At 40.9% G+C, this 24,283-nt stretch overlaps 1 protein-coding gene across 2 annotated transcripts in view; it reads right to left on the bottom strand.

The window, feature by feature from the left end:
* Positions 1-24,283, bottom strand: part of LRRC6 (leucine rich repeat containing 6) — a 78,335-nt gene that overhangs the window by 32,432 nt on the left and 21,620 nt on the right. For both annotated transcript variants that reach the window (XM_032316602.1, XM_032316601.1), the window contains exons 4-8: positions 17,638-17,810; positions 15,042-15,244; positions 8,720-8,911; positions 5,899-5,976; positions 169-234 (exon numbers count right to left, since the gene is read on the bottom strand). In XM_032316602.1, coding sequence (XP_032172493.1) covers positions 169-234; positions 5,899-5,976; positions 8,720-8,911; positions 15,042-15,244; positions 17,638-17,810 — 712 coding nt within the window. The remainder of the gene's footprint in view (positions 1-168; positions 235-5,898; positions 5,977-8,719; positions 8,912-15,041; positions 15,245-17,637; positions 17,811-24,283) is intronic.

Here is a 24,283-nt window from a genome sequence, read left to right on the forward strand (position 1 = left end):
TTTATACTTTTTAAAAATTATGGCATGTTCTTGGTCTTAAAAAAAGAAGGACATCTTCATTTGGCAAACAAAACTCCACTTCAAAACACTTCAGAACTCAAGAGATGGCACTGAGTACGAAAACAGGAAGAAATTACATTAAATAAATCTGTAATAAAATGTCCTTACCTATAGACAGCAAGGTCCAAGATGATCTGGTTACGTTTTTCATCATCTTTCAAGGAGAAGTCAAGTCTAAGGAGCAATCCGTTTGAGGGGAAGAAAGATGATGTCTTTAGCAATACTGTATAGATAACCCACTCCATTATCAAAAGTAAACTTGGTAGTAATTATATAATAATCTCCAATGACAAAGTTATTTTGGTAGGTGAACAATAAAATATCTACGTTATTTAAAAAATTCAACGGAAACCTATAATATATTCACAAATTATTTGTTTACATTGTTAATGTGTGAGACTCCTAAGGTAAATAACAAAAAAATTAGCATTGGTGCAGACACAGAGACATCTGGTGGTTAAAGCTTTCTTTTCTATTTCATTCAAGTTTGTTAGAAGCAAGCTAAAACACTGTAATTATTTATGGGGAAGTAAATGCTGTATTTGCCTCCCTGTATCCAGCATTCTATCCCTTTGGTTTGTTTCTTTATTTGATTTGTTTGTTTTCTTTTTCCTTTTAGATTTTATTTATTTTAAAGATAGAGAGAGAGAGAGAGAGAGAGACAGCATGAGCAAGTGAGCATGAGCAGGGCGAGGAGCAGAGAGAGAGGGAAAGTAGACTCCACCGTGATTCCAGAGCCCCAGTGCAGGGCTCAATCTCAGGACCTGAGATCATGACCTCAGTGGAAATCAAGAGTCAGACGCTTAACTGACTGAGTCACCCAGGCACGCCATCCCTTCTGTTTTAAATAGTCCTGTCTTCCTTCTTTCTCCGTGCAATCTTTCTTTTTCTCCTTTCATTGGTGACTTTTGCGTCACCCTGGAAAATGCTACGACACTGCCCATGATCTATCAGCTCCATACAGATGATGAAACAAAGGTTCAGAAAGGTTGACCCAGCTGGGAAAGAGGCCATATGAGCCTGGAGAGGCAGGATTTCAAAGTCCTACCTCTGGGGTGGCTCAGCTAGTTCAGTGTCTGCCCTTGGCTCAGGTTCTGACCCCAGGGTCCTGGGATCAAACTCCTCATCAAACTCCTTGCTCCAGCAGGGAGCCTGTTTCTCCTTCTCTCTCCCCTTCTGCCTGCTGCTCTACCTATTTGTGCTCTATCAAATAAATAAATAAAGTCTTTAAAAAAAAACAAACAAACAAGTCTTATAATTTTCAACTTCCTAGGTATAACTTCCATAGTGGCAACATACCATTCAGAATTATTTGGTTGGTTTATTTTGAGCACTTCGCTGGTCATATTATTCCATAAAATACACAATCCAACAATATTAAAGAATGTAAGCTAAATTGTTTGGAACGATGTGGCCATCAGCAGAATGTCTGTGTGTGGCCGTCCCTCTCGGTGCTTTCAACAACCCAGACATGCAGGACTCCTTCAGTTGCTCAAATGACCCACTCATTTGTGATCTCATCTCCGGAGCTTTCTTATGTGTTGGCCCCTCTGCCTTGATTGCTTACTCCCCAATTGTCCAGCCAGCCAACTTGAACTCTCCCTTCATATATCACTGGAAAGGCAATTTCAGAGAGTTCTTCTATGGCAGAGATTGCTATTCATTCCCCACGGTCCACTTCCCCTTTATCCATAGTAAAAGGACCCGTGATTTTAATGAGGAACATGCTATGCAGAATAAAGACAACACTGTCCAGCCTCCCCTGCAGCGGATATGGCCATGTGATGTAGCTCCGCGAAGGAGAGCACTGTATGGTGCGGTCTAGGAGTTTCCGTAAAGAGACGGAGTGTGTGCTCTTTCCTCCCTCTCTTCGTCTTCGCCCAGCTGAACAAAGAGATTATAGGAGACCAAGAGAAGAGCCGCAGAGACTACTTGGCAAACTGTTGTAACTGCAAGAGGCAGATGACAGGTTCTCAGATGGTAAGACGGAGTTAGTGAGAAGCAGTTGGATTCACGTAATATTGAAGGAAGAGATTGTAGAGTCACTGATAAAATGCCAGAGAGAAGAATCAAGGATGGATCCAAGGTTTTTGGTCTTGTTAAATGGGGGGATGCTTGCTACTGAGTTGGAGAACACTGGGGGACAAGCATGTTATGAGGGAAAGTTGTAGTGGGCATGGGAATTAGGACTTCTGTTTCTGTCATGGTAAAGTTATAATACCTACTTTACATTCACATGGGGAGGACAAATAGCTAAGTCAACGTCCAAATCTTGAGTTCAGGGAAGAGACTGGTCTGGTTATAATGTAAAGATAGTGTTTAAAGCCATGGAATTTGGTGAGAGCCCCACAGCGTCAATGTGAAATAAGAAGGCAGCTGAGGAGTTGGCCTGGGAGCACTTAAGTACATCACAAAGAGAGTCCAGCAAAGCCTGTGAAGATGAGCAAGGAGGAAGGTCAAGGAATCAGAAGCAAAGGGAAGAAACTTCTAGAAGAAGGAAGGTAATGATGGAGGTGCCTGTGTGGCTCAAGTCATGATCTCAGGGTCCTGGGATGGAGCCCTGTGCCAGGCTCTGTGCTCAGTGGAGAGTCTGTTTGAGGATTCTCTCTTCCCCTCTTCCTCTGCCCCTCTCACCTCTCAAATAAATAAATAAACCTCTTTTTAAAAGATTTTATTTATTTATTTGATAGAGAGAGAGACAGCAAGAGAGGGAACACAAGCAGTGAGGTGGGAGAGGGAGAAGCAGGCTTCCTGCTGCGCAGGGAGCCTGATGTGGGATCGATCCTAGGACCCTGAGATCATGACCTGAGCCACCCAAATGCCCCTAAAATGAATAAATCTTTAAAAAAAAAAAAAAAAGGTAGGTAATGATCAATTTGGTCAAATTTGCTGGGTCAAGTATATAGAGCCTGAGATTTGAAATGAAGTGACTGAACACAAAAGCAAAGTGAACATGGAACATGGGGACGATGTGACACTGAACACAGACATGATATAAACACAGGACACAGAAGCGATGTGAACATACAGAAATGATGTGACTACAAAAGTTTTAGGTGACAGAATATGCAGACACGGTTTCAATGAGAGTGAAGTGAGGAGCTGGTGACTGAGTCCAGCATCTAAGTGGCTTGGCTACTAAGTGGGGACAGAGAAATAGGATGGTAGCTGCCAGGGGAACTAGAGAAAGGGACGTTCTTGTTTTTTAGGATGGATGATATCACAGTGTCTGCAAACTGATGAGTGGATCTAGTAGGAGGGCGAGAAATGATACAGAAGAGAAGAGGGTCTTTGCAGAAGCAAGTCATTGACAGGAAGAAGGGTGGGATCAGCATGCCGCAGAGAGAGCGACTCAGGACGGGAAGTTCGCCCCCTGCCGCAGGAGAACAGAGAATTAGTGCTACACCCAGAGACACTGATAAATTGGATGAGAAAACTTCTAACTGCTTCTTTTTCTCTATGGAGTAAGAAATGAGTTCCCTAGTTGGGACCACGCAATGGAAGAAAGAAGGGAACAAAAGGGGTGAGAGCAGCCTATGGGAGATTGCATGAGTGAATTACCAACAAAACACAGTATGACCACCGGAAGTCCACTTGAGGTCCAGGGTCGTGGATTTCCAGTAAGACCAGCAAGGGAGCTGGGAGTTTTCCTCCAGGCATGCACGAGGGCAATTGCAGGAAGGCATGTCTGATTTAAATGGGGTTGAAATGAGGAGGGAAGGAAAGAAGGACGAGAGAGTTGAAGGTCATGTCAAGAGCGAATCTCTGTGACGAACGATCAAACCGCAGCAGAGTGACAGAAGGGGAGAAAATGAGTGGCAGGGGGCAGGCAGAAAGCCAGGAGATAAAATGGTTCTTGATCTTCATGGGCCAGGTGATTACTGGAGTGCAGAGAGCTCCCCAGGAGCATAGGGGATGGTGCCCAGTGGGACACTCAAGGGAAGATTCCAGAGGTGGAAGAGATACAGAAGATGGCAAATCTGAGAGTAAAAGGGAATTGGGTGGCTGGACTGCAGGGGAGATGATGGCGGGGAGTGAGGTGGTAGAGGGCCAGGAAGGCCCAGGCTGGGGTGGGTAGTCTCCATCGAGGGCGAAGTCACACGACTGACGATGGGAGGAAGGGCAGAGACAAACACACTGGTCTGCGCGCAACAGTCTTCTGCAGTGAGGGGGTGGAGGGTAAGCGTAAGGATTGAGCAGAAGTAGTCCATGACTGCAGAAGGACAAGGGTGGTGTATCCAGATGGCCTGTGCTCCAAGGGAGGCTGGGAATATTTGGGCAAGGGAAGAGAAATGGTCTGAAAGTGGCTAAGAGGTATAGCTCTCCTAGAGGTAGATGTCCTACGGAGAATAAGGGAGGCAGAATCCTTAGCTTCCATTCACGAAAGAGGATAAAAGGCGTGCTGAGAGAAAAGGCTGAGGATAGAGGCTTTGCTGAGGAGGCACGAGTTCCAGAGGGCATGGTAGCAGGGAAGGATGGGTCAGGCAGGAGGAAGAGAATGAGGTGGATGGAGAGGTGTACAGAGCCATAAGGGACTAACTTTCTGGGAGGTGACGGATGACCCAGGACAGGGAGGAAGGGTGACCGTGGCACGACGAAAAGTAGGTGGTAGTAGGGCAGGTGGGAGGTATTCAGTTCTTCACGGATCCCCCTAACCAGAGTTAGCAATCGGGGCAGGTGAAGTGGTGAGTGTGGTGTGAGGAGAGGTGGTCTCACCGGGGTCCCAGAGAGCTCTGAGAGATTCCCTCAGGCCCTGCCACAGGCTGAAGGGAGACTGCCTTCCAACTAGATTTCGGAGCTCGATGAATGTGGACACCTGTCACAGTCACTGCCGTATCCTCATGCCTGACATCATGTCTTACGCTACATTAACTTCTGCAGGATAAAGAAGGGAGGTGTTGTGTGGCAGATATAAGCTTGATCATGGAAGTCACTAGAACTGGGTTAGCATGAGCAAGCCAGACACACCATCCATTAGCTTGGGCGAGTCACTCCACCTCTCTCAAGCTCAGGTTTGTAACCCATGAAAAACAAATACTGCCTGGCACACAAGATCGCCAGGCAGACGGAATAAATGATGCCTGGGGATGATCAAGACAGTCCCTTTCTCCTGGGCCTGACATAGAAAATGAAAGGGAAACAGACAGCCTTTGAGCAATGAAATGAAGCCAACGAGATTTAGTCCAAAGGGTTTTTGGTCTGTACTTTGGCCACGAAAGGCTATTTATTTATTTATTTATCTATCTATCTATTTATCTGTTTATTTATTTATTGGCCTTCTTTCTAGTTTTAACTTTTAAGACAGCCAGACAGGGTAGATATTATTAGACCTGAGGATTTCTGGTTTGAATACTTTCCTTCTCTAATTAATGTCATTGAAGTATCTATATCAGATTCTTTCCTTAGCCCCCCAGTGCTTTGGAGACATATCCCAGAGTGGAAAGCAGACACACACACAGGAGAGGTACCATAGTCCCAGCCACCCTGTTCAGGGCAGAGCTTTAAACATCAATAAACATAAGAATAATTCACTTGGAATTTTCAGGCAGAAAACTGGATATGGTCCAAAGTTTCAGGGGATACATAAATAACTAGGATTTCCATATGTCAAGATCACGTTTGGAGTGCCAAGAAAATAAAATATAACACTATGTACTTGAAAACATCATAGATGCTCTGCTTTCAAATATACGCGCAGTGACATTCTTACTAGGCTCATCAGGCTTGTTAAGAGCATTTAAGATACATTCTCAACACAGCAAACCTGCAAGTGAAAATCATCGTAATGACCACCAGCAAATGTTCTGCTTCTTACAGCATCTCTTTGGTCTCACGTACTTGGGATCATTTACGTTCAAGGCCTTCCCATCTTTAGTGATCAAAATCCTGGGTGGTTTCACTTTCTTCTTCTTTTCACTTGGATTGGAGATGGATAGAACAAGGGGCAATGGGGAGAGAGAAGAATAAAGAGAATTAAAAAGGAATATTTTTGTGAAACAGTTTAAGAGAAATTGATGAGATATCTGTGAACACATCAACAATTCACTGTTTTGAAGCCCATTCTTTTAATGTTATGCTGGGAATTGATAATCAAACCAGATTTCTGGATGATTGCATCTATATCTGTAAAGCAAAAATATGACCAAGACAATTTGGCAAATAATTAAAAAGGGGGGTGGTGGAATCCCTACTTTGTGTGAAATATCCATGAATATTTCGATCAGTCTACTTTATGATTATTTTCCCAGATAACCGTCAATTCTCCGTTTGTGTCTACATCCTCTGCATTAGTTAAAAATGGTCATTTTTAAAATGCCAAGTAGATTGTATTCTATAAAAGTAAAAATACCAGTACTTTAGAATCTATGCAAAAGGATGTTTATCACAGTCTTAGCAGTGGCAAAACCCCAGAACTATGATGAATGCCCTTCAGTGGAGGAGTCATGAGCTCCACGGTGGTATTCATTCATGCTATAAAAGAGTTTGCAGCTGTTAAAAAATGTGTTCGCTCTTTATCTACGGCTCAAAAAATTGATGGAAAATGTTGATGATGTATTTAGTGAGCACAAATTCATAAAATATAAGTCCATTTTTGTTTTGTTTTGTTTTAAGAATTTTATTTATTCATTTGACAGAGAGAGACACAGCGAGAGAGGGAACACAAGCAGGGGAACTAGGAGAGGGAAAGCAGGCTTCCGGTGGAGCAGGGAGCCCAATGTGGGGCTGGATCCCAGGATACTGGGATCGTGACCTGAGCCAAAAGCAGATGCTTAGCGACTGAGCCACCCAGGTGCCCCTCCATTTTTTTTTTTTTAAAGATCCTAAATCATACATTTGCAGAGATGATGTATACCATTGTAGAGGGTAGAGAAGGCTCTGGTGGGATTGACCCCAGCCTGTTAACACTCATTACCTAAAGAGGTACAGACAAGAGGAAAAGAAATGGTTTAGAGAGGAAAGATTCATGGGATCGCATGAAAGAAAAGTGCAGAATGTAAGTTCTAGCTATTTAAACATTACTGAAGATATATACAAACTTCCTAAGGCATACATGGACAAGCTCTGGAAGACCAGATGGAGAAATGTGTTTAGTAAATGGAACTGTAGGCAATTCTTTGCCTTGAATTTCTCCTCTTTTAATACAGATTTTGTATCAGTTAACTTTATTTTAAAATGTAAATTTATGCACATTTTTCTGCATCTTAAACTGGGTCCCCAGGTCCAATAAGTTAATATGTCCATGCACCGCATTATTCTCCATGACCCAGGACAATTAAGGGACATCCAGGAGAGGCAAACATCCGAGGGACCAGGGGGACTGAGTACACTACCGCATACAGTATGGAGTGACTTGGATTTCTATCCAGTTTAGCTGTACTTTATTTTAGGCTGTTAGAGGAGAAAAAAATGTTTCCTGGTTTCAGGCTCAATCCAATGTATTACACAGTATACTTTAATATATGGACATTTTATCTATGCACACATACATAAATATGATATGTATATATGCATGTATATTGCATATATGTTGGAAAGATACTACATATTATTAAAAAACATGTCAAATTTTCATTCCAGAACTTTCTTAAGTCTGCAAAGTACTTCTACACATTGGCTCATATGATTGTCTTAACAACACAGCAGGGGAATTAAGGCAGGAATGAGAATCCCTGTCTAGCAGATAAGGAAACAGATGAGCAGTTAGGTGATTCCCAGCATCACACAGACAGTAAGCAGCAGAGTCAGCATGTGAGCCCACGTTTTCGGTTGTTATTCCAGTGCTCTCCCCAAAGCATGGGGTGGCCTCTCTGTGTACAGACTACCATATTTTATAAACAATCATTTTGGGTAAAATTCAATTCTCATTTTGATACCTCCCTATCATCTAGCTAATGAACAAAATGGCATGAAAGCAGCAGTGATTGCTAATAGTCTTTTTTAGTCTTTCAGGTTCTCGCTTTCAGTCGATAATCACAGGGAAAGACACTGTGCTCCGCTGTCGTAACTGCCACGCAGACAGCGGTGTATCAGAGTTAAATGATCCCATTCCCAGGCACAGGAATTAGAAGTATTTCCATAAGTGGCACATTTTATATACTAGGCCTGAGCAATGACATGAAATGACATAGGGCTTAGCTTTTAAAAAGCCTCTCTGAGAATAACAATTTAAGCATTCTAGCTTCTAACAAATCATCAAGCTATATCTAAACAATTCAGAAGTGAAAGCATAAGGTGGAGTGCCTAATAGAGTTGTATTAGGAAAATAGAATGCCCAGTGAAACAAATTTCTAATTTCGCAAATTATAAGATGCAAAGGAACTTACCCCACAAACTGCCCTTTTTCTCGGTGGTGTGATGATCATTATCTCTAACCCGGGCCATACTTGTATTTGATTCACTGAAAGTTGTTAAAAAAGTAAAGACATCCAAACAAAACTACCTAAAATGCCATCATTCATGACATCCTAAGGAAGGGAGTCTGATATTAACAAATGTTAGTAGATACAATGCAACAGGGAGCTGAACTTGAAAGCAAAGTCAATGTGTGATGGCTAGCAAAGATTGAATGCAGTTAAGGAGTAAAATCATGTGCAGTCATGAAAATATAATCCCTTGGAGAGCATTGCATCTCTCTCAATGATAGGAAAAAATTAAATACCTTAATTTTTCTTGGTCTTTTCGCTGTTTTTCCATATGCCTAAGTGTTTCCAATCGAGATTCAGGAGTAAACAAAGAGGGCTTGTTCCAGAATTCCAGGTCATCTTCACTGTCCTTGGACTTTTTTTGGTTGCATTTCCCTTCTTGTCCTTCTGGCGCCTGGACATGGCAGCTGCTCTCTACTGAAAAGGGGCTGGAAGAACAAATAGATCCAGAGCATGTAAGACCAATACTGGGTATCACGGAGTTTTGTGCTCAATACAGCCCCTTAAATCTCTTACACATTTTTCATAAGTTATCTTCTTACCTTTGAATGACAAAACATCTCAGAAAGAGTGCCTATGTAAGCCAAGGTAGACAAAGGTACTGCCCCAAATGGGGTAAGCCCTTATCATCTAACACGTGTCACACTGCTGTGATCAGACAGAAGGGCTCCCAGGTCTGGCTGACGTGAGTCACCTGGGGAGCCTTATGAAGAGTACAGATATCTGGACTCCCACCAGAAAGTCAACAGATGTGGGAGTGGGCCCAGGAAACTGTGTTTTATGATATTTTGCAAGAGGCTCTGATGATCAGACAAACTCAGGGACCACTGGGCCTTCCCAATGACCCCACCTCCATTCTGGCACTCCTCAGTTCCACCCCCCACACTGCTCTCAGAGAAATCTTTCCAACAGGCAAATTAGATCAGATTATGTCCAGGTTCTTTATTGATTCTCTATCTCCAAAATTGCCTAGTGGGATATATAGGCTCTTCCGTGGTATGGCCTTTTATGGATCACTTCTGATGTCATAGCTTTAGTGCTGTGTTCTCTTTTTTATTCATGTTCTGTGGAGTGTCAGAGTTAAATGATGTCTCTCTATGACATTAAATGGGGCATATGGCATTCATTCAGTGTGGATTCAAGAAATATTTATCGAGCACCTTCTGTGTGCCAGGCACAGAAAATGACACTATTTTCAGGAGATGCTACTCTAGCAGAGGAAAAATGACACCAGTCAAACAGTAAACACTGAGAGATTCTCTCCCCTCACCTTGCCCTGCAACATAAACTCTGTTTCAAAATGACATTACATGAAAAAATCCACATGAAGCCATCAGCACCAAGTATGGCAAACATTAAGTACTCATAAATGTTACATTTTATTGTTGGTACAGAAATGAGATGACATCAAAGGCTCATTTAGTTGACCTTCAGATAAGATGCGATTTGAAGAGATGGACCAAAAACACTAGAATGGGAAATTTAAACAGTATAAACAGAACACAGAGTAAGATTCTGCTTACACTTTGTTACATATTACAAAATGTAACTATATAGTTTAATAAGCAAAATAATGCAAATTGCTGAAAACAAATGCTTCGCCGTATAGCTATAGTTCTTTATGGTGTTAAAAAGCCAATCTATTAAGGGGATCTATAATATTCTCCAACATTCTAGGTAATCATCACTGAAATAATTGATTCCATTTTCAGTTAAAAGAATTTGTTTTTGCTGGAAAGTGACTAATTGTTTCACTTTTATCTTTTGCGATGTAAAATAAAATAGTAAACATAAAAATAATTGCACTTAAGGAAAACTATAGAAATATCAGCTAAAGAACTCAAGTCTCCAAAAGCAAAATGCATGTAAATGCACACAGCTGGGTGATGAAGCAGACTGAGCTCATTAGGATATGAACAGACAATGTGCTCTTCAGCCACCTCCTTCAAAGCTGTGCCCTCAGAACTCTCTTCCCACTCCCGAGCACATCCCACAGCCTGAAGTCCCCCCCAAGCACAGTCCCATTGCAGCTAAAGGTGTTAAAGGCCTCCAGTTTAAATAAAACTTTACTTCCATTCCAGTTGAAGCCCTTCCGCTCCCTCTCCAAACTCCTCCCCTCACCCAGCTCATGACTGGCTACGCATGCGGAAAGGGGCATAGGCTACTCCAACCCATCACTGCTCATCTACTCCTTCCCCTTGTTTCCCACCTCACTGGCTTCTTCAGGCCCCCTGAGAAATTTGGGCCTGGGACAACAGATAGGGAGAAGGAGGCAAATACATCTTCTAAGACAGATGCTCTTAGACCTTGGCTGCTGGCTCCCTCTCCAGGGCTGATGCCCACTTACTGGCTTTCTCTTGTAGGCACGTATATTGGTTCTTGGAGACATTAGAATAGCCTTCCAAGTTCATATTCCCTATCCAGCTGGTCATGTGTGACAACGCCTCAGCTTCTGCCACTGACATCCACCCCACACTCTCAATCCTACCACTCTCTTGGACAGCAGCCCTTCAAAGACAGTTCAAGTACAGTTCCTTCCACTGTATGTACTTGGCCCATGGGATAGCCACAAACCCTTGTCATGACAGATGCTTGGAGTATAAACTGAAGCCATTAATGCCCACTTTCTTGACCCTTCCGCTCTAGGCTATTCCAGGACAAAACTCATCTCTTCAATTCTCTCGAGGCTAGAAACAGGCTTCAGAACTAGTCAAGGGATGAAATGCTTGTCTCCCTTCTTACAGCCCTGGCATCTTTATGGCGTTTCTTCTTACAGTCTCGAAAATGGAGTAGCCCCCTACTCTCTCTGACTAGGCTAATGATTCACTATCTTGATGACCTTCCTCCAGAACCTCTGGGTTTCTGTCCAAATAGGCAGAATGCAGTCAGAGGAGCAGTGGCTGAAGGAGGAGCCAGTCAGTCCTTGGGGAAGCAAGTAGGCACCTGCAAGAACCCCAGCTGTAGGCTTCTACTCAACACAAGCAACAGATCATTTTAAACATTTGTGAACTTGTATAAACCAAGAAGAAGAAATGACGCCCAACACATTTTATGTGCCTATTATAGCTTTGATGCAAAACACTGGGGAAAATACAATGAAAAAAGAATATTACAGCATAAACTCACTTATGAACATAGGTTTAAATATTATAAGTAAAATATTAGCAAAATGAATGCAGAAATCTATTAAAAATATGCCATGGACAAAAATGAATTTATTCTGGAAATTCAAGGATGGCTTAATATTGGAAAATTTATTAATGTGAGTCAACACATTAACAGATAAACATGGCTATCACAAAAGAGGCCAAAAAAGTACTTCGTAAGATCCAGGATCTGTGATAACAGATCTTCATCAATTTGTAATCAAAGGACACCTACTTAACTCTACCAAAACCTCACAGTGAACACCTTACTTATGATGGAGAAATTGGAAAGATTCTTTTTACAGTCAGAACTAGACAGATTCTCACTCTTATTGTGGCTATTCCATTCTATACTGGAGGCCTTAGCAGGCATCATAAAGAAAATAAAAAAGCAGGGGCGCCTGGGTGGCTCAGTGGGTTAAGCTGCTGCCTTTGGCTCAGGTCATGATCTCAGGGTCCTGGGATGGAGTCCCACACCGGGCTCTTTGCTCAGCAGGGAGCCTGCTTCCCTCTCTCTCTCTGCCTGCCTCTCTGCCTACTTGTGATCTCTCTCTGTCAAATAAATAAATAAAATCTTAAAAAAAAATTAAAAAATAAAAAATAAAAAACAATAATAAAGCAGAGGGATAAGGATTGGAACATTTTTTAAAGTTGCCATTTATTGGGAAAAAAAGTGTGTTCTTCTATATAGAAAACACAGGATCACCTACAGACTAATACCACATCTTTTTAAAAAGGTCAGCAAGATTGCTTAATACAGTATCAGTATACAGAAATCTTTTGTCTCTTTATACAACAGCAGGAACCAATTACAAGAGTATTTTAAAATCCCATCTACAAGATACTTGGAAATAAATCTAATAAAAATGGTGTAAAACCTCTATGGAGAAAATTACAAAACCTTATTGAAGGACTCAGAAGAAGGTCTAAATAAACAGAGAAAGCTATTCAAAGTTCAGCAAGGAAGGATCAAAGTCAGGAAGATGTCAACTTTCCCCTAATTAACATATAAATTAAATGCAATTTCAATCAAAATTACACTAGGGATTTTTAGGGAATTTGAATAGCAGATTCTAAACTTACAGAAAACTAAAGAGCTAAGAACAGCTGAGATTAATTTGAAAAATGGGAATACCTCCTACCAAATATCAAGATTTACCATAAATCTACAGATATTAAAAAGATGTGAAGGTGCATCCATGATGCAGTCTAGGGAGCCCAGAAATGGACCCATGAGTACATGAGTAGAGGGTACATGGTAAGGGTGGTGTTACAGATCAGAAGAATAGCATCTTTATAATAGCGCAGACAACTGGCTACCCAGATGGAAAACAACTGGTACCCTACCCCACACTGTAGTCGAAGGTTAATTTCCCATAGACAGATAAGACATTGGAGTAATGGAAATTTTCCACAAATGAGTCCAAAAATTACAAAAATAAACAACTACATTACTATTTTTGAATTCTATAAAACAGAAGCACTCATAAAAATTAAAGATAATTCGAAGGCTGGAAGAAGATATTTGCAAAACACGTAACTGCTAAAGAATTGCACCTAGAATATAAAAGAACTACAAATCAATAAGGAAAAAACCTTACAACTTACTTAAAATAGGCAGAGGACCTGAAGAGAACAACTATGGATAGCCAATAAAAACAGAGGCAGACATCTAAGATACAGAAACTCACTAATAATTTTTAGGAATGCAAGTTAAATAAAATGTTAAGTGGTATTTAACAACCAACACGATTGGTCCGTGTTTTAAAACATCATATTATCTAGTGTTGGCAAGGATTAGGAACTCTCCTATACTGTTGATATAGGCGTATAAATTAATGCTGTTTAGAAAATTGGGCAATGAGGGGCGCCTGGGTGGCCCAGTCAGTTAAGCAGCTGCCTTCCGCTCAGGTCATGATTCCAGGGTCCTGGGATCAAGTCTCGAATCAGGATCTTTGCTCAGTGGGGAGCCTCCTTCTCCCTCTCCCTCTACCTGCTGCTCCCCATGCTTGTTCTCTCTCTCTCTCTGTGTCAAATGAATTTAAAAAATTAAAAACAAACAAGAAAATTGGGCAATGAATATACGGGGGGGGGGGGAGGAAGCTCCTAATTGAGGATGTGGAAACGTCTCTGCTGAACACGCTAGAGAAGCTTTCATACCTGCAGGAGGAGACATGTGCAACATTGTCTGAAGGAAATGAAAGCAGGGAAACCATCTAAATGACCATCTGATGAGGGATGGCTGGCCGGGGCTGATCTGCTGAGTTCCACCAGGAGGGCCATGCAGGCAGTGAGAGCCAGTGCACATTCTGATCCAGCAGGGCCAATGGGTTACCAGCTGTCAGATATTTTGAACATCACCATCGGGGATAAACTGAGTTATTCATCCAGTGGAATGTTATTCCCCAGTTAGAATGAATCAATAGCTCTACCTGTCTTTCTATGCAAAAATTTCAAACACGTAACACTGAAGGAAGAGCAAAGTTGTAGAAAGATATTGTTTATGCCAAAAAAAAAAAAACCACACACACACAGCCACTCTTGTTCAAGGAAGCATAATTACACTGTAAATATATTTCAAATATATATACGGATGGGATCACATATACCACATATGCACTTAACTTTCAGGATGGCAGACCCACTGAAGATGAAAAGAAAAGAGCATAGACTCTCGGGGATATTTTATTTCTCACTTTTAAAAAGATCCAAAGCAAACATGTAAACTATTGATATTTATTAAATCTGGGAAGAACTATAGTGTCTATTAATTTTCAAAATATTTATTTATGCCTCAAATATCTTAAAATTTTCTAAGATTAAGAGATTCTGTTTTCAAAATATTTAAAGCTTTCACTATATGGAATCAAATCAACTGACTATAGCTGCAATTCATTTAAAATAAACGAGTGTGAAAAATTCATGCTTGTATAAAAGACCAATTTAGAGGCTTATTAATCACATTAAAATATATTCATTATATAATTCAAAAAACAGAATATTTTATGATGCAATCAAAATTATTTGACTTATAATAATGTGACTTACATTTAACTTTTCTAAAATATCCCCACTATTATAAATCAAAGTACACCTGTTCATTCATCTTTCCTGTACATCTTAGAGAGATTTGTCTGCAGGATAATTTTAAATGCAAATTAAATTTGCCAGCTTGGAAAGGCATTTTTTTCATAAGGAAGGAAAACCTCAGAGAATTGACCCAAATAATGAGACGTTCCCACTCTTTCCTCCGAAATTCACATCACAATTTACTCTTCAAATCAGTCATCTGAAATAGGATACCATGAACACTTTGGGAAGTGAGAATAGTTTGCTGCTTTTAACCAAAGTTGAGGAGAAAGTAAACTCTCATACTTCGGTTGCGCGTAAAGTAGCACTGATGTCTGCATACCTCTGTCCCTCAAAGCCCGGGTAACTTCTCGCCTTCGCTTCCTTTTCCTCCTCTTCCCGCAGGTTCCTCTGAGCCTCTTCCTTGTCTTTGGCTCTTTTGAGGCAATAAGCTTTCTCTTGCTCTCTGATTTGTTGTTCAATTACTGGAAAATTCTGCAATGCCTGAATCCTTTCTGATCGCTCTATTTCCTTACCATCCAACCACTTGAATAAAAAACAATGAACATGGTACAATTATTCAAAAGTCACAATATGAATCAGCCCCAAGTTGACTTTGATTGGAATATTGTGAATTTAGAAACAATAAGTAGTATACCATAGTGATAAGCACAGTAATTAATGGGAACCATCAGGAACTTTGATCAAAATCATTTATTTAGTTCAATTAACAGAGTTACAAAGTATCTTTTTTTTAAAGATTTTATTTATTTATTTGACAGAGAGAGATCACAAGTAGGCAGAGAGGCAGGCAGAGAGAGAGAGAGGAGGAAGCAGGCTCCCTGCTGAGCAGAGAGCCCGATGCAGGACCCAATCCCAGGACCCTGAGATCATGACCTGAGCCGAAGGCAGCGGCTTAACCCACTGAGCCACCCAGGCGCCCCGAGTTACAAAGTATCTTTACTGGTAAAATAATAGGTACGTCTTCTGTTGAAACCAATTATTAATGACAAGCTCTCAAAATATATTGATTTTATAACTTGGCACTCTACCAGCAACGCCAAATTCTCAAGTCAAACCACAGCTCCAAGTACAACAATGACACTTCGCAAATGCTCTCTACAAAAAAGGGCCTGGTATGTTACACAAAGTTGGGCTCTAATACAAACAGGCACGTGTTCTAACCTTAACAACAAAATCGAACACACTATATTGTTAACTGTTACAGTCATTATTTATATCTGGAGTTTTTATGGTGATTTTCCAAGCTGAAATATTGGAACAATTATCTGGATGGGCCCAGTGTAATCACAAGTGTCCTTATAAGGGAAAGAAAGAGATCAGGAAGAAAGAGTCAGGGTCAGAGTCAGGGAGAGCTTAAAAGACATACACAGTTGGCTTTGTAGATAAAGGTAGGGGCTATGAGCTCAAAAAAGTAGATGCTTTTAGAAGCTCAAAATGCAGCGAAATGAATTCTCCCCTGAGGTCAGCAGAAGGAACACAGCCCTGCCAACACCTTAATTTTAGACATCTGACTCCAGAATGGTAAGAGCACAAATTTGTGTTGTTTTAAGCTACTATGTTTATAGCAACTCAGTACCACAACAGTAGGAAACAAATACAAAAGGAAAATCATACAAAGATTGGGTAAAACACAAATTTAAAAAATTAATCAGGATCAGTGAAATTATACGTCAAAATTATAATGTTGATATTTGGAAAAACAATTTGCAGTACATTCTGGATATAAGGACTCACATGGGCTGCAGGTTTCAGGCACCTGGCCAACAGCTGTCACAGCTGCCGGCTTGAATGCACAGTGGCAACAGGGGCCCCTGCATGCTTCCAGGGAAGTGGCTCACAGTGGTACGCTACAGGATCCATTTCTATGATATTCTGGTTCTCATCATTCATGTTTTTAGTACGTCAGCATATAATGATGATCAGCTTGGGTTATGCTTGAGCTAATATATCATTTTATTCTAAATATATATTCCAGATTCAATTACCTGAGTCACTCATTCTCTTAATCAAAAAAAAAAAAAAATTACATTAGAAGAAATGTGTTCCATAAATCCATCAACCTCGACTATGCAGAACACAGCCGTCTAAAACCAAATGTCCTCTGAGAATAAAAGAAAATGTCTATCACGAAGTCAATGCATTCTTGCATTTTCTTGCAGAAGCATATGGGACTCATGCAGGTCAGAAACTCTTGGAATTACATGAAAATTAGCATTACTAGTTGAATATAATCAGGTACATGATTTCTCTAGAAACTATCTGTTTTTCCCCAGGCTTCAGAAACATTAGGTGAGGGGAGATACGGCATAACAGGTTAACACATAGAGCGAAGGCTCTCCAGTGAGGTCCCTGGACCAGCAGCATCAGTGCCAGTGGAGATTTTGTTAGAAATGGAAAATCCTGGGTGCTACATCAGACCAATGAATCAGAAACTCTGGGGTGTGGCTCAGCAAACACCACCGAAGAATTCCAAAGAGTAGCAAAGTCTGAGAACCACTAGCAGAGAGAATGAGCTAAGGGAAATCAATGCAAGAAAGTTGTAGAAGCACAGTAGTTTAAGAAAATGCAATACAGAGGTACACAGCTCATCACCTCAAAAACTCTCAGCTCTCAGTTTGCTATTAGTAATGATGAATGCCCTCCATGAGTATGTTTGCATTCATCAAGAAATAGTTCAGCTAAGCCCTGTTGTGTTTTGAATGAGAAAGGAGAAATGTATTTATTTTCCAAAAGTTTATTAAATCCATTAAAACAACTTCAAAGTTTCAGTAAACAGAAGGATTAGTTCTGATTTTCTGGAATATTCCGTTCTCTAAAACCACACATTCCCTGACAATGCTGTGAAAAAACATGCATTATAACACGTTGCTTGTTTTCATTTCTCTGAGATTTCTGCATCATTAATATGAGCATACCTTTAATTGCTGAAGGGTTGCCACCACGAACTGCCTATAGCCGTCAAAGTCAGCACACGGGTTACCCATGAGAAAGAGCTCCTTCAGGTGGATATTGTGCTGTAGGGTTTTAATGCTGCTCAACTCTCCAATGAAATTTACAGTCAAGTCGAGTTTTGTCAGCCATTCGCATCCTGTTGAAAGAAGTGAAAAGAAAACAAAGCAAAAAAAAAAAAATCACACTCGTAATGAAATGTGTACAACAGCTCAAAGCAGGAACAACAGTTGCAATATTTTAAGTATGATGATTAATTACAAGGCTTACCAAGAAATACGTTTTCAGAAATACCAACTCAAAGGGTAGCCCTGACTCGCTTTTCTTTTTTTTCTTTTTTTTTTTTTTAAATTTCATTTATTTATTTGACAGAGAGTGAGAGAGAACACAAGCAGGCAGAGCAGCAGGCAGAGGGAGAGGGAGAAACAGGCACCCTGCCAAGCAAGGAGCCCGACTTAGGGCTTGATCCTAGGACCCTGGGATCATGACCTGAGCCGAAGGCAGTTGCCTAACCAACTGAGCCACCCAGGAACCCCCTGACTCGCTTTTCTATGTGCATTTCCCCTTGTCTCTCCAGCCAAGGGAAATCACTTTCCCTGCCCGTATCTGCAAGCCCTGGGCTGGGTAACATGCGGATTTGGTCACCATGTGCTGCTAGAGTGGACACGACATCAGAACAAAGGTCCTTCTAGAGAGGATACCAGCACTCTGTCCTGAGGATTTTGCCAGGTGGGCAGGACACATCTCTCCATGAAGGGTGATGGTGGGAGGGGTCTCCAAAAGGCATAGCATTTCATAAACCTTAGGCATCAGAATTAATATTTACAAAGTCACACTGAAGGGACAGAATGACTCCAAGGCCACTAGGAACTGTACTGGAGGTATCAACAACAGTAAAGAGTTAGAGTTTGGTCCTCAAAGGAGTAACAGAAAAAGGACGAGTCACGGATGCAAAGACGGTAGATCTGCCCCATCCGCCTACACTGTAGAGAGGGCTGGATGCCACAGAAATCTGAATCAACTCTCTTTCCTCACACCCCATGGGAACCTGAGAGTTAGGAATGCAGACTCTAGTATTAGGCAGATCGGAGTTCACATTCCATCTTGGTCACATCCTTGCTGTGTGATGTTGGATAAGTTACAAGCCTCAGCCTTTGCCTCTGCAGTTTTACAAACAGCACTGGTACCCAACTCAGGGGTTGCTATAAAGATAATTTAAGATGATTCAGGGGAGGTACTTAGCACAGTACCTGTCACCTAAAGAGCTTCAGCAAACATTAGCTAGGATGAGAAATGACCCAATAAGCACTCTTAGGATTATGCTGGACAATGTAATTATGGGGGAAGAAGGATCCTTGCTTTCCCATGAGCAAAAGTTTGCAGTTCCTCGCTGTGGATTTAGGAAGAGTTGATCTGGTTTCCACAGCAGCCTCTGCGAGCTAGGTTCAGTAGAAGGCTGTCTTCCTGTGGCTGGCTCATGCTTGTCGGATCCACCTGGCAGATTTTGCATCCATTAATACCTAGAGAGCCATCTCCAGCTGAAAACCCAGCCCTGCCTTGCTGTGCACCATTTCTTCAAACGTCTACATGCTCCAGCCGTCCCATAGGCTTCCTGATTCTATCTTGCTTTTCTGTTGTTGTTTTGGGGCTGTGTAACTTAGGGCAAACTTTGGTTTCCGATACAGTAAACTCACCAGTATGATCTTGATTCAGATGGGTTCATAGCTCTGCAATCACGTCACCTTGGGCAAGGTTCTTATTGTTAAAGGCTATACGATGGAACCAGCTTCATTAAATGTTACTGTTTCTCTCTTCTTTACTCTTTCTTGATGCTAGCACCTGACTCCACCTTGTCCAGAATTCCATGTTTTCTTCCTATCTAGTCATATCCCAAACCAGAATCTTCCAAATGAGATCGTTCTGCATTAGTGCTTCCAGAGGGAGGGCCTCACTCTCGAGTCATCTATCCCTGGGTTCATTCATCCCTTCATTCAGGAGTTATTCCCCAGTCCCTGCTATGACCAAGTTACTGAGCCAGGACTTCAGGATAAAGGGCTAAATATGGAGAAAGATTTTGTCTAATATGGAGAAAGGAGAAAAAAGATGGACATTCCAGGAAAAAAAAATGGGGGGCAAAGAAGTGAATCTGCAGAGGCAGGCAGAACCAGAAGTAGGCAATGCCTATTGTTATAAGCCAGCCTACATCGATATGCTCTGGTTCTTTCTCCATCCCCATTCATTGTTCGACCCATTGGTTTTGGCTTCCACCCTCAATATTCTACTAGATTTGCTCCTCTAAAGGTGATAAAGGAGATACTCATGTTGATAAATCTAACAGACCCCTCTCAATCCATTATGTCACTAGAACAGTCGATGCTTATGGCACGATTGACCATGAATTCTTTTTTTTTTCCCCAAAGATTTTATTTATTTATTTGACAGGGAGAGAGAGATCACAAGTAGGCAGAGAGCCAGGCAGAGAGGGGGAAGCAGGCTTCCTGCTGAGCAGAGAGCCTGATTCGAGGCTTGATCCCAGGACCCTGAGATCATGACCTGAGCTGAAGGCAGAGGCTTAACCCGCTGAGCCACTCAGGCGTCCCAACCATGAATTCTTTCTTAAAAACTTTTTTAAAACTTTATTTTATTTTTCTTTTTATCTTTATTTTTTTCACATATTTCTTATTCTTTTTTTTAAATTTTTTATTTTTTATAAACATATATTTTTATCCACAGGGGTACAAGTCTGTGAATCACCAGGTTTACACACTTCACAGCACTCACCAAAGCACATACCCTCCCCAATGTCCATAATCCCACCCCCTTCTCCCCAACCCCCTCCCCCCAGCAACCCTCAGTTTGTTTTGTGAGATTAAGAGTCACTTATGGTTTGTCTCCCTCCCAATCCCATCTTGTTTCATTTATTCTTCTCCTACCAACTTAAGCCCCTATGTTGCATCATCACTTCCTCATATCAGGGAGATCATATGATAGTTGTCTTTCTCTGCTTGACATTTCACTAAGCATGATATGCTCTAGTTCCATCCATGTTGTCGCAAATGGCAAGATTTCATTTCTTTTGATGGCTGCATAGTATTCCATTGTGTATATATACCACATCTTCTTGATCCATTCATCTGTTGATGGACATCTAGGTTCTTTCCATAGTTTGGCTATTGTGGACATTGCTGCTATAAACATTCAGGTGCATGTGCCCCTTTGGATCACTACGTTTGTATCCTTAGGGTAAATACCCAATAGTGCAATTGCTGGGTCATAGGGCAGTTCTATTTTCAACATTTTGAGGAACCTCCATGCTGTTTTCCAGAGTGGCTGCACCAGCTTGCATTCCCACCTACAGTGTAGGAGGGTTCCCCTTTCTCCGCATCCTCGCCAGCATCTGTCATTTCCTGACTTGATGATTTTAGCCATTCTGACTGGTGTGAGGTGATATCTCATTGTGGTTTTGATTTGTATTTCCCTGATGCCGAGTGATATGGAGCACTTTTTCATGTGTCTGTTGGCCATCTGGATGTCTTCTTTGCAGAAATGTCTGTTCATGTCCTCTGCCCATTTCTTGATTGGATTATTTGTTCTTTGGGTGTTGAGTTTGCTAAGTTCTTTATAGATTCTGGACACTAGTCCTTTATCTGATATGTCATTTGCAAATATCTTCTCCCATTCTGTCAGTTGTCTTTTGATTTTGTTAACTGTTTCCTTTGCTGTGCAAAAGCTTTTGATCTTGATGAAATCCCAATAGTTCATTTTTGCCCTTGCTTCCCTTGCCTTTGGCGTTGTTCCTAGGAAGATACTGCTGCGGCTGAGGTCGAAGAGGTTGCTGCCTGTGTTCTCCTCAAGGATTTTGATGGATTCCTTTCGCACATTGAGGTCCTTTATCCATTTTGAGTCTATTTTTGTGTGTGGTGTAAAGAAATGGTCCAATTTCATTTTTCTGCATGTGGCTGTCCAATTTTCCCAGCACCATTTATTGAAGAGGCTGTCTTTTTTCCATTGGACATTCTTTCCTGCTTTGTCGAAGATTAGTTGACTGTAGAGTTGAGGGTCTATTTCTGGGCTTTCTATTCTGTTCCATTGATCTATGTGTCTGTTTTTGTGCCAGTACCATGCTGTCTTGATGATGACAGCTTTGTAATAGAGCTGGAAGTCCGGAATTGTGATGCCACGAACGTTGGCTTTCTTTTTCAATATCCCTTTGGCTATTCGAGGTCTTTTCTGGTTCCATATAAATTTTAGCATTATTTGTTCCATTTCTTTGAAAAAGATGGATGGTACTTTGATAGGAATTGCATTAAATGTGTAGATTGCTTTAGGTAGCATAGACATTTTCACAATATTTATTCTTCCAATCCAGGAGCATGGAACATTTTTCCATTTCTTTGTGTCTTCCTCAATTTCTTTCATGAGTACTTTATAGTTTTCTGAGTATAGATTCTGTGCCTCTTTGGTTAGGTTTATTCCTAGGTATCTTATGGTTTTGGGTGCAATTGTAAATGGGATTGACTCCTTAATTTCTCTTTCTTCTGTCTTGCTATTGGTGTAGAGAAATGCAACTGATTTCTGTGCATTGATTTTATATCCTGACACTTTACTGAATTCCTGTATAAGTTCTAGCAGTTTTGGAGTGGAGTCTTTTGGGTTTTCCACATATAGTATCATATCATCTGCGAAGAGTGATAATTTGACTTCTTCTTTGCCAATTTGGATGCCTTTAATTTCCTTTTGTTGTCTGATTGCTGAGGCTAGGACCTCTAGTACTATGTTGAATAGCAGTGGTGATAATGGACATCCCTGCCGTGTTCCTGACCTTAGCGGAAAAGCTTTCAGTTTTTCTCCATTGAGAATGATATTTGCGGTGGGTTTTTCATAGATGGCTTTGATGATATTGAGGTATGTGCCCTCTATCCCTACACTTTGAAGAGTTTTGATCAGGAAGGGATGCTGTACTTTGTCAAATGCTTTTTCAGCATCTATTGAGAGTATCATATGGTTCTTGTTCTTTCTTTTATTGATGTGTTGTATCACATTGACTGATTTGCGGATGTTGAACCAACCTTGCAGCCCTGGAATAAATCCCACTTGGTCGTGGTGAATAACCCTTTTAATGTACTGTTGAATCCTATTGGCTAGTATTTTGTTGAGTATTTTCGCATCTGTGTTCATCAAGGATATTGGTCTATAGCTCTCTTTTTTGATGGGATCCTTGTCTGGTTTGGGGATCAAGGTGATGCTGGCCTCATAAAATGAGTTTGGAAGTTTTCCTTCCATTTCTATTTTTTGGAACAGTTTCAGGAGAATAGGAATTAGTTCTTCTTTAAATGTTTGGTAGAATTCCCCTGGGAAGCCGTCTGGCCCTGGGCTTTTGTTTGTTTGAAGATTTTTAATGACTGTTTCAATCTCCTTACTGGTTATGGGTCTGTTCAGGCTTTCTATTTCTTCCTGGTTCAGTTGTGGTAGTTTATATGTTTCTAGGAATGCATCCATTTCTTCCAGATTGTCAAATTTGTTGGCGTAGAGTTGCTCATAGTATGTTCTTATAATAGTTTGTATTTCTTTGGTGTTAGTTGTGATCTCTCCTCTTTCATTCATGATTTTATTTATTTGGGTCCTTTCTCTTTTCTTTTTGATAAGTCAGGCCAGGGGTTTATCAATTTTATTAATTCTTTCAAAGAACCAGCTCCTAGTTTCGTTGATTTGCTCTATTGTCTTTTTGGTTTCTATTTCATTGATTTCTGCTCTGATCTTTATGATTTCTCTTCTCCTGCTTGGCTTAGGGTTTCTTTCTTGTTCTTTCTCCAGCTCCTTTAGGTGTAGGGTTAGGTTGTGTACCTGAGACCTTTCTTGTTTCTTGAGAAAGGCTTGTACCGCTATATATTTTCCTCTCAGGACTGCCTTTGTTGTGTCCCACAGATTTTGAAACGTTGTATTTTCATTATCATTTGTGTCCATGATTTTTTTCAATTCTTCTTTAATTTCCCGGTTGACCCATTCATTCTTTAGAAGGATGCTGTTTAGTCTCCATGTATTTGGGTTCTTTTCAAACTTCCTTTTGTGGTTGAGTTCTAGCTTTAGAGCATTGTAGTCTGAAAATATGCAGGGAATGATCCCAATCTTTTGATACCGGTTGAGTCCTGATTTAGGACCGAGGATGTGATCTATTCTGGAGAATGTTCCATGTGCACTAGAGAAGAATGTGTATTCTGTTGCTTTGGGATGAAATGTTCTGAATATATCTGTGATGTCCATCTGGTCCAGTGTGTCGTTTAAGGCCTTTATTTCCTTGCTGATCTTTTGCTCGGATGATCTGTCCATTTCAGTGAGGGGAGTGTTAAAGTCCCCTACTATTATTGTATTATTGTTGATGTGTTTCTTTGATTTTGTTATTAATTGGTTTATATAGTTGGCTGCTCCCACGTTGGGGGCATAGATATTTAAAATTGTTAAATCTTCTTGTTGGACAGACCCTTTGAGTATGATATAGTGTCTTCCTCATCTCTTATTATAGTCTTTGGCTTAAAATCTAATTGATCTGATATAAGGATTGCCACTCCTGCTTTCTTCTGATGTCCATTAGCATGGTAAATTCTTTTCCACCCC

The sequence above is a fragment of the Mustela erminea genome, chromosome 16, assembly GCF_009829155.1.
Source record: "Mustela erminea isolate mMusErm1 chromosome 16, mMusErm1.Pri, whole genome shotgun sequence".
NCBI classification, from domain to species: Eukaryota; Metazoa; Chordata; class Mammalia; order Carnivora; family Mustelidae; genus Mustela; species Mustela erminea.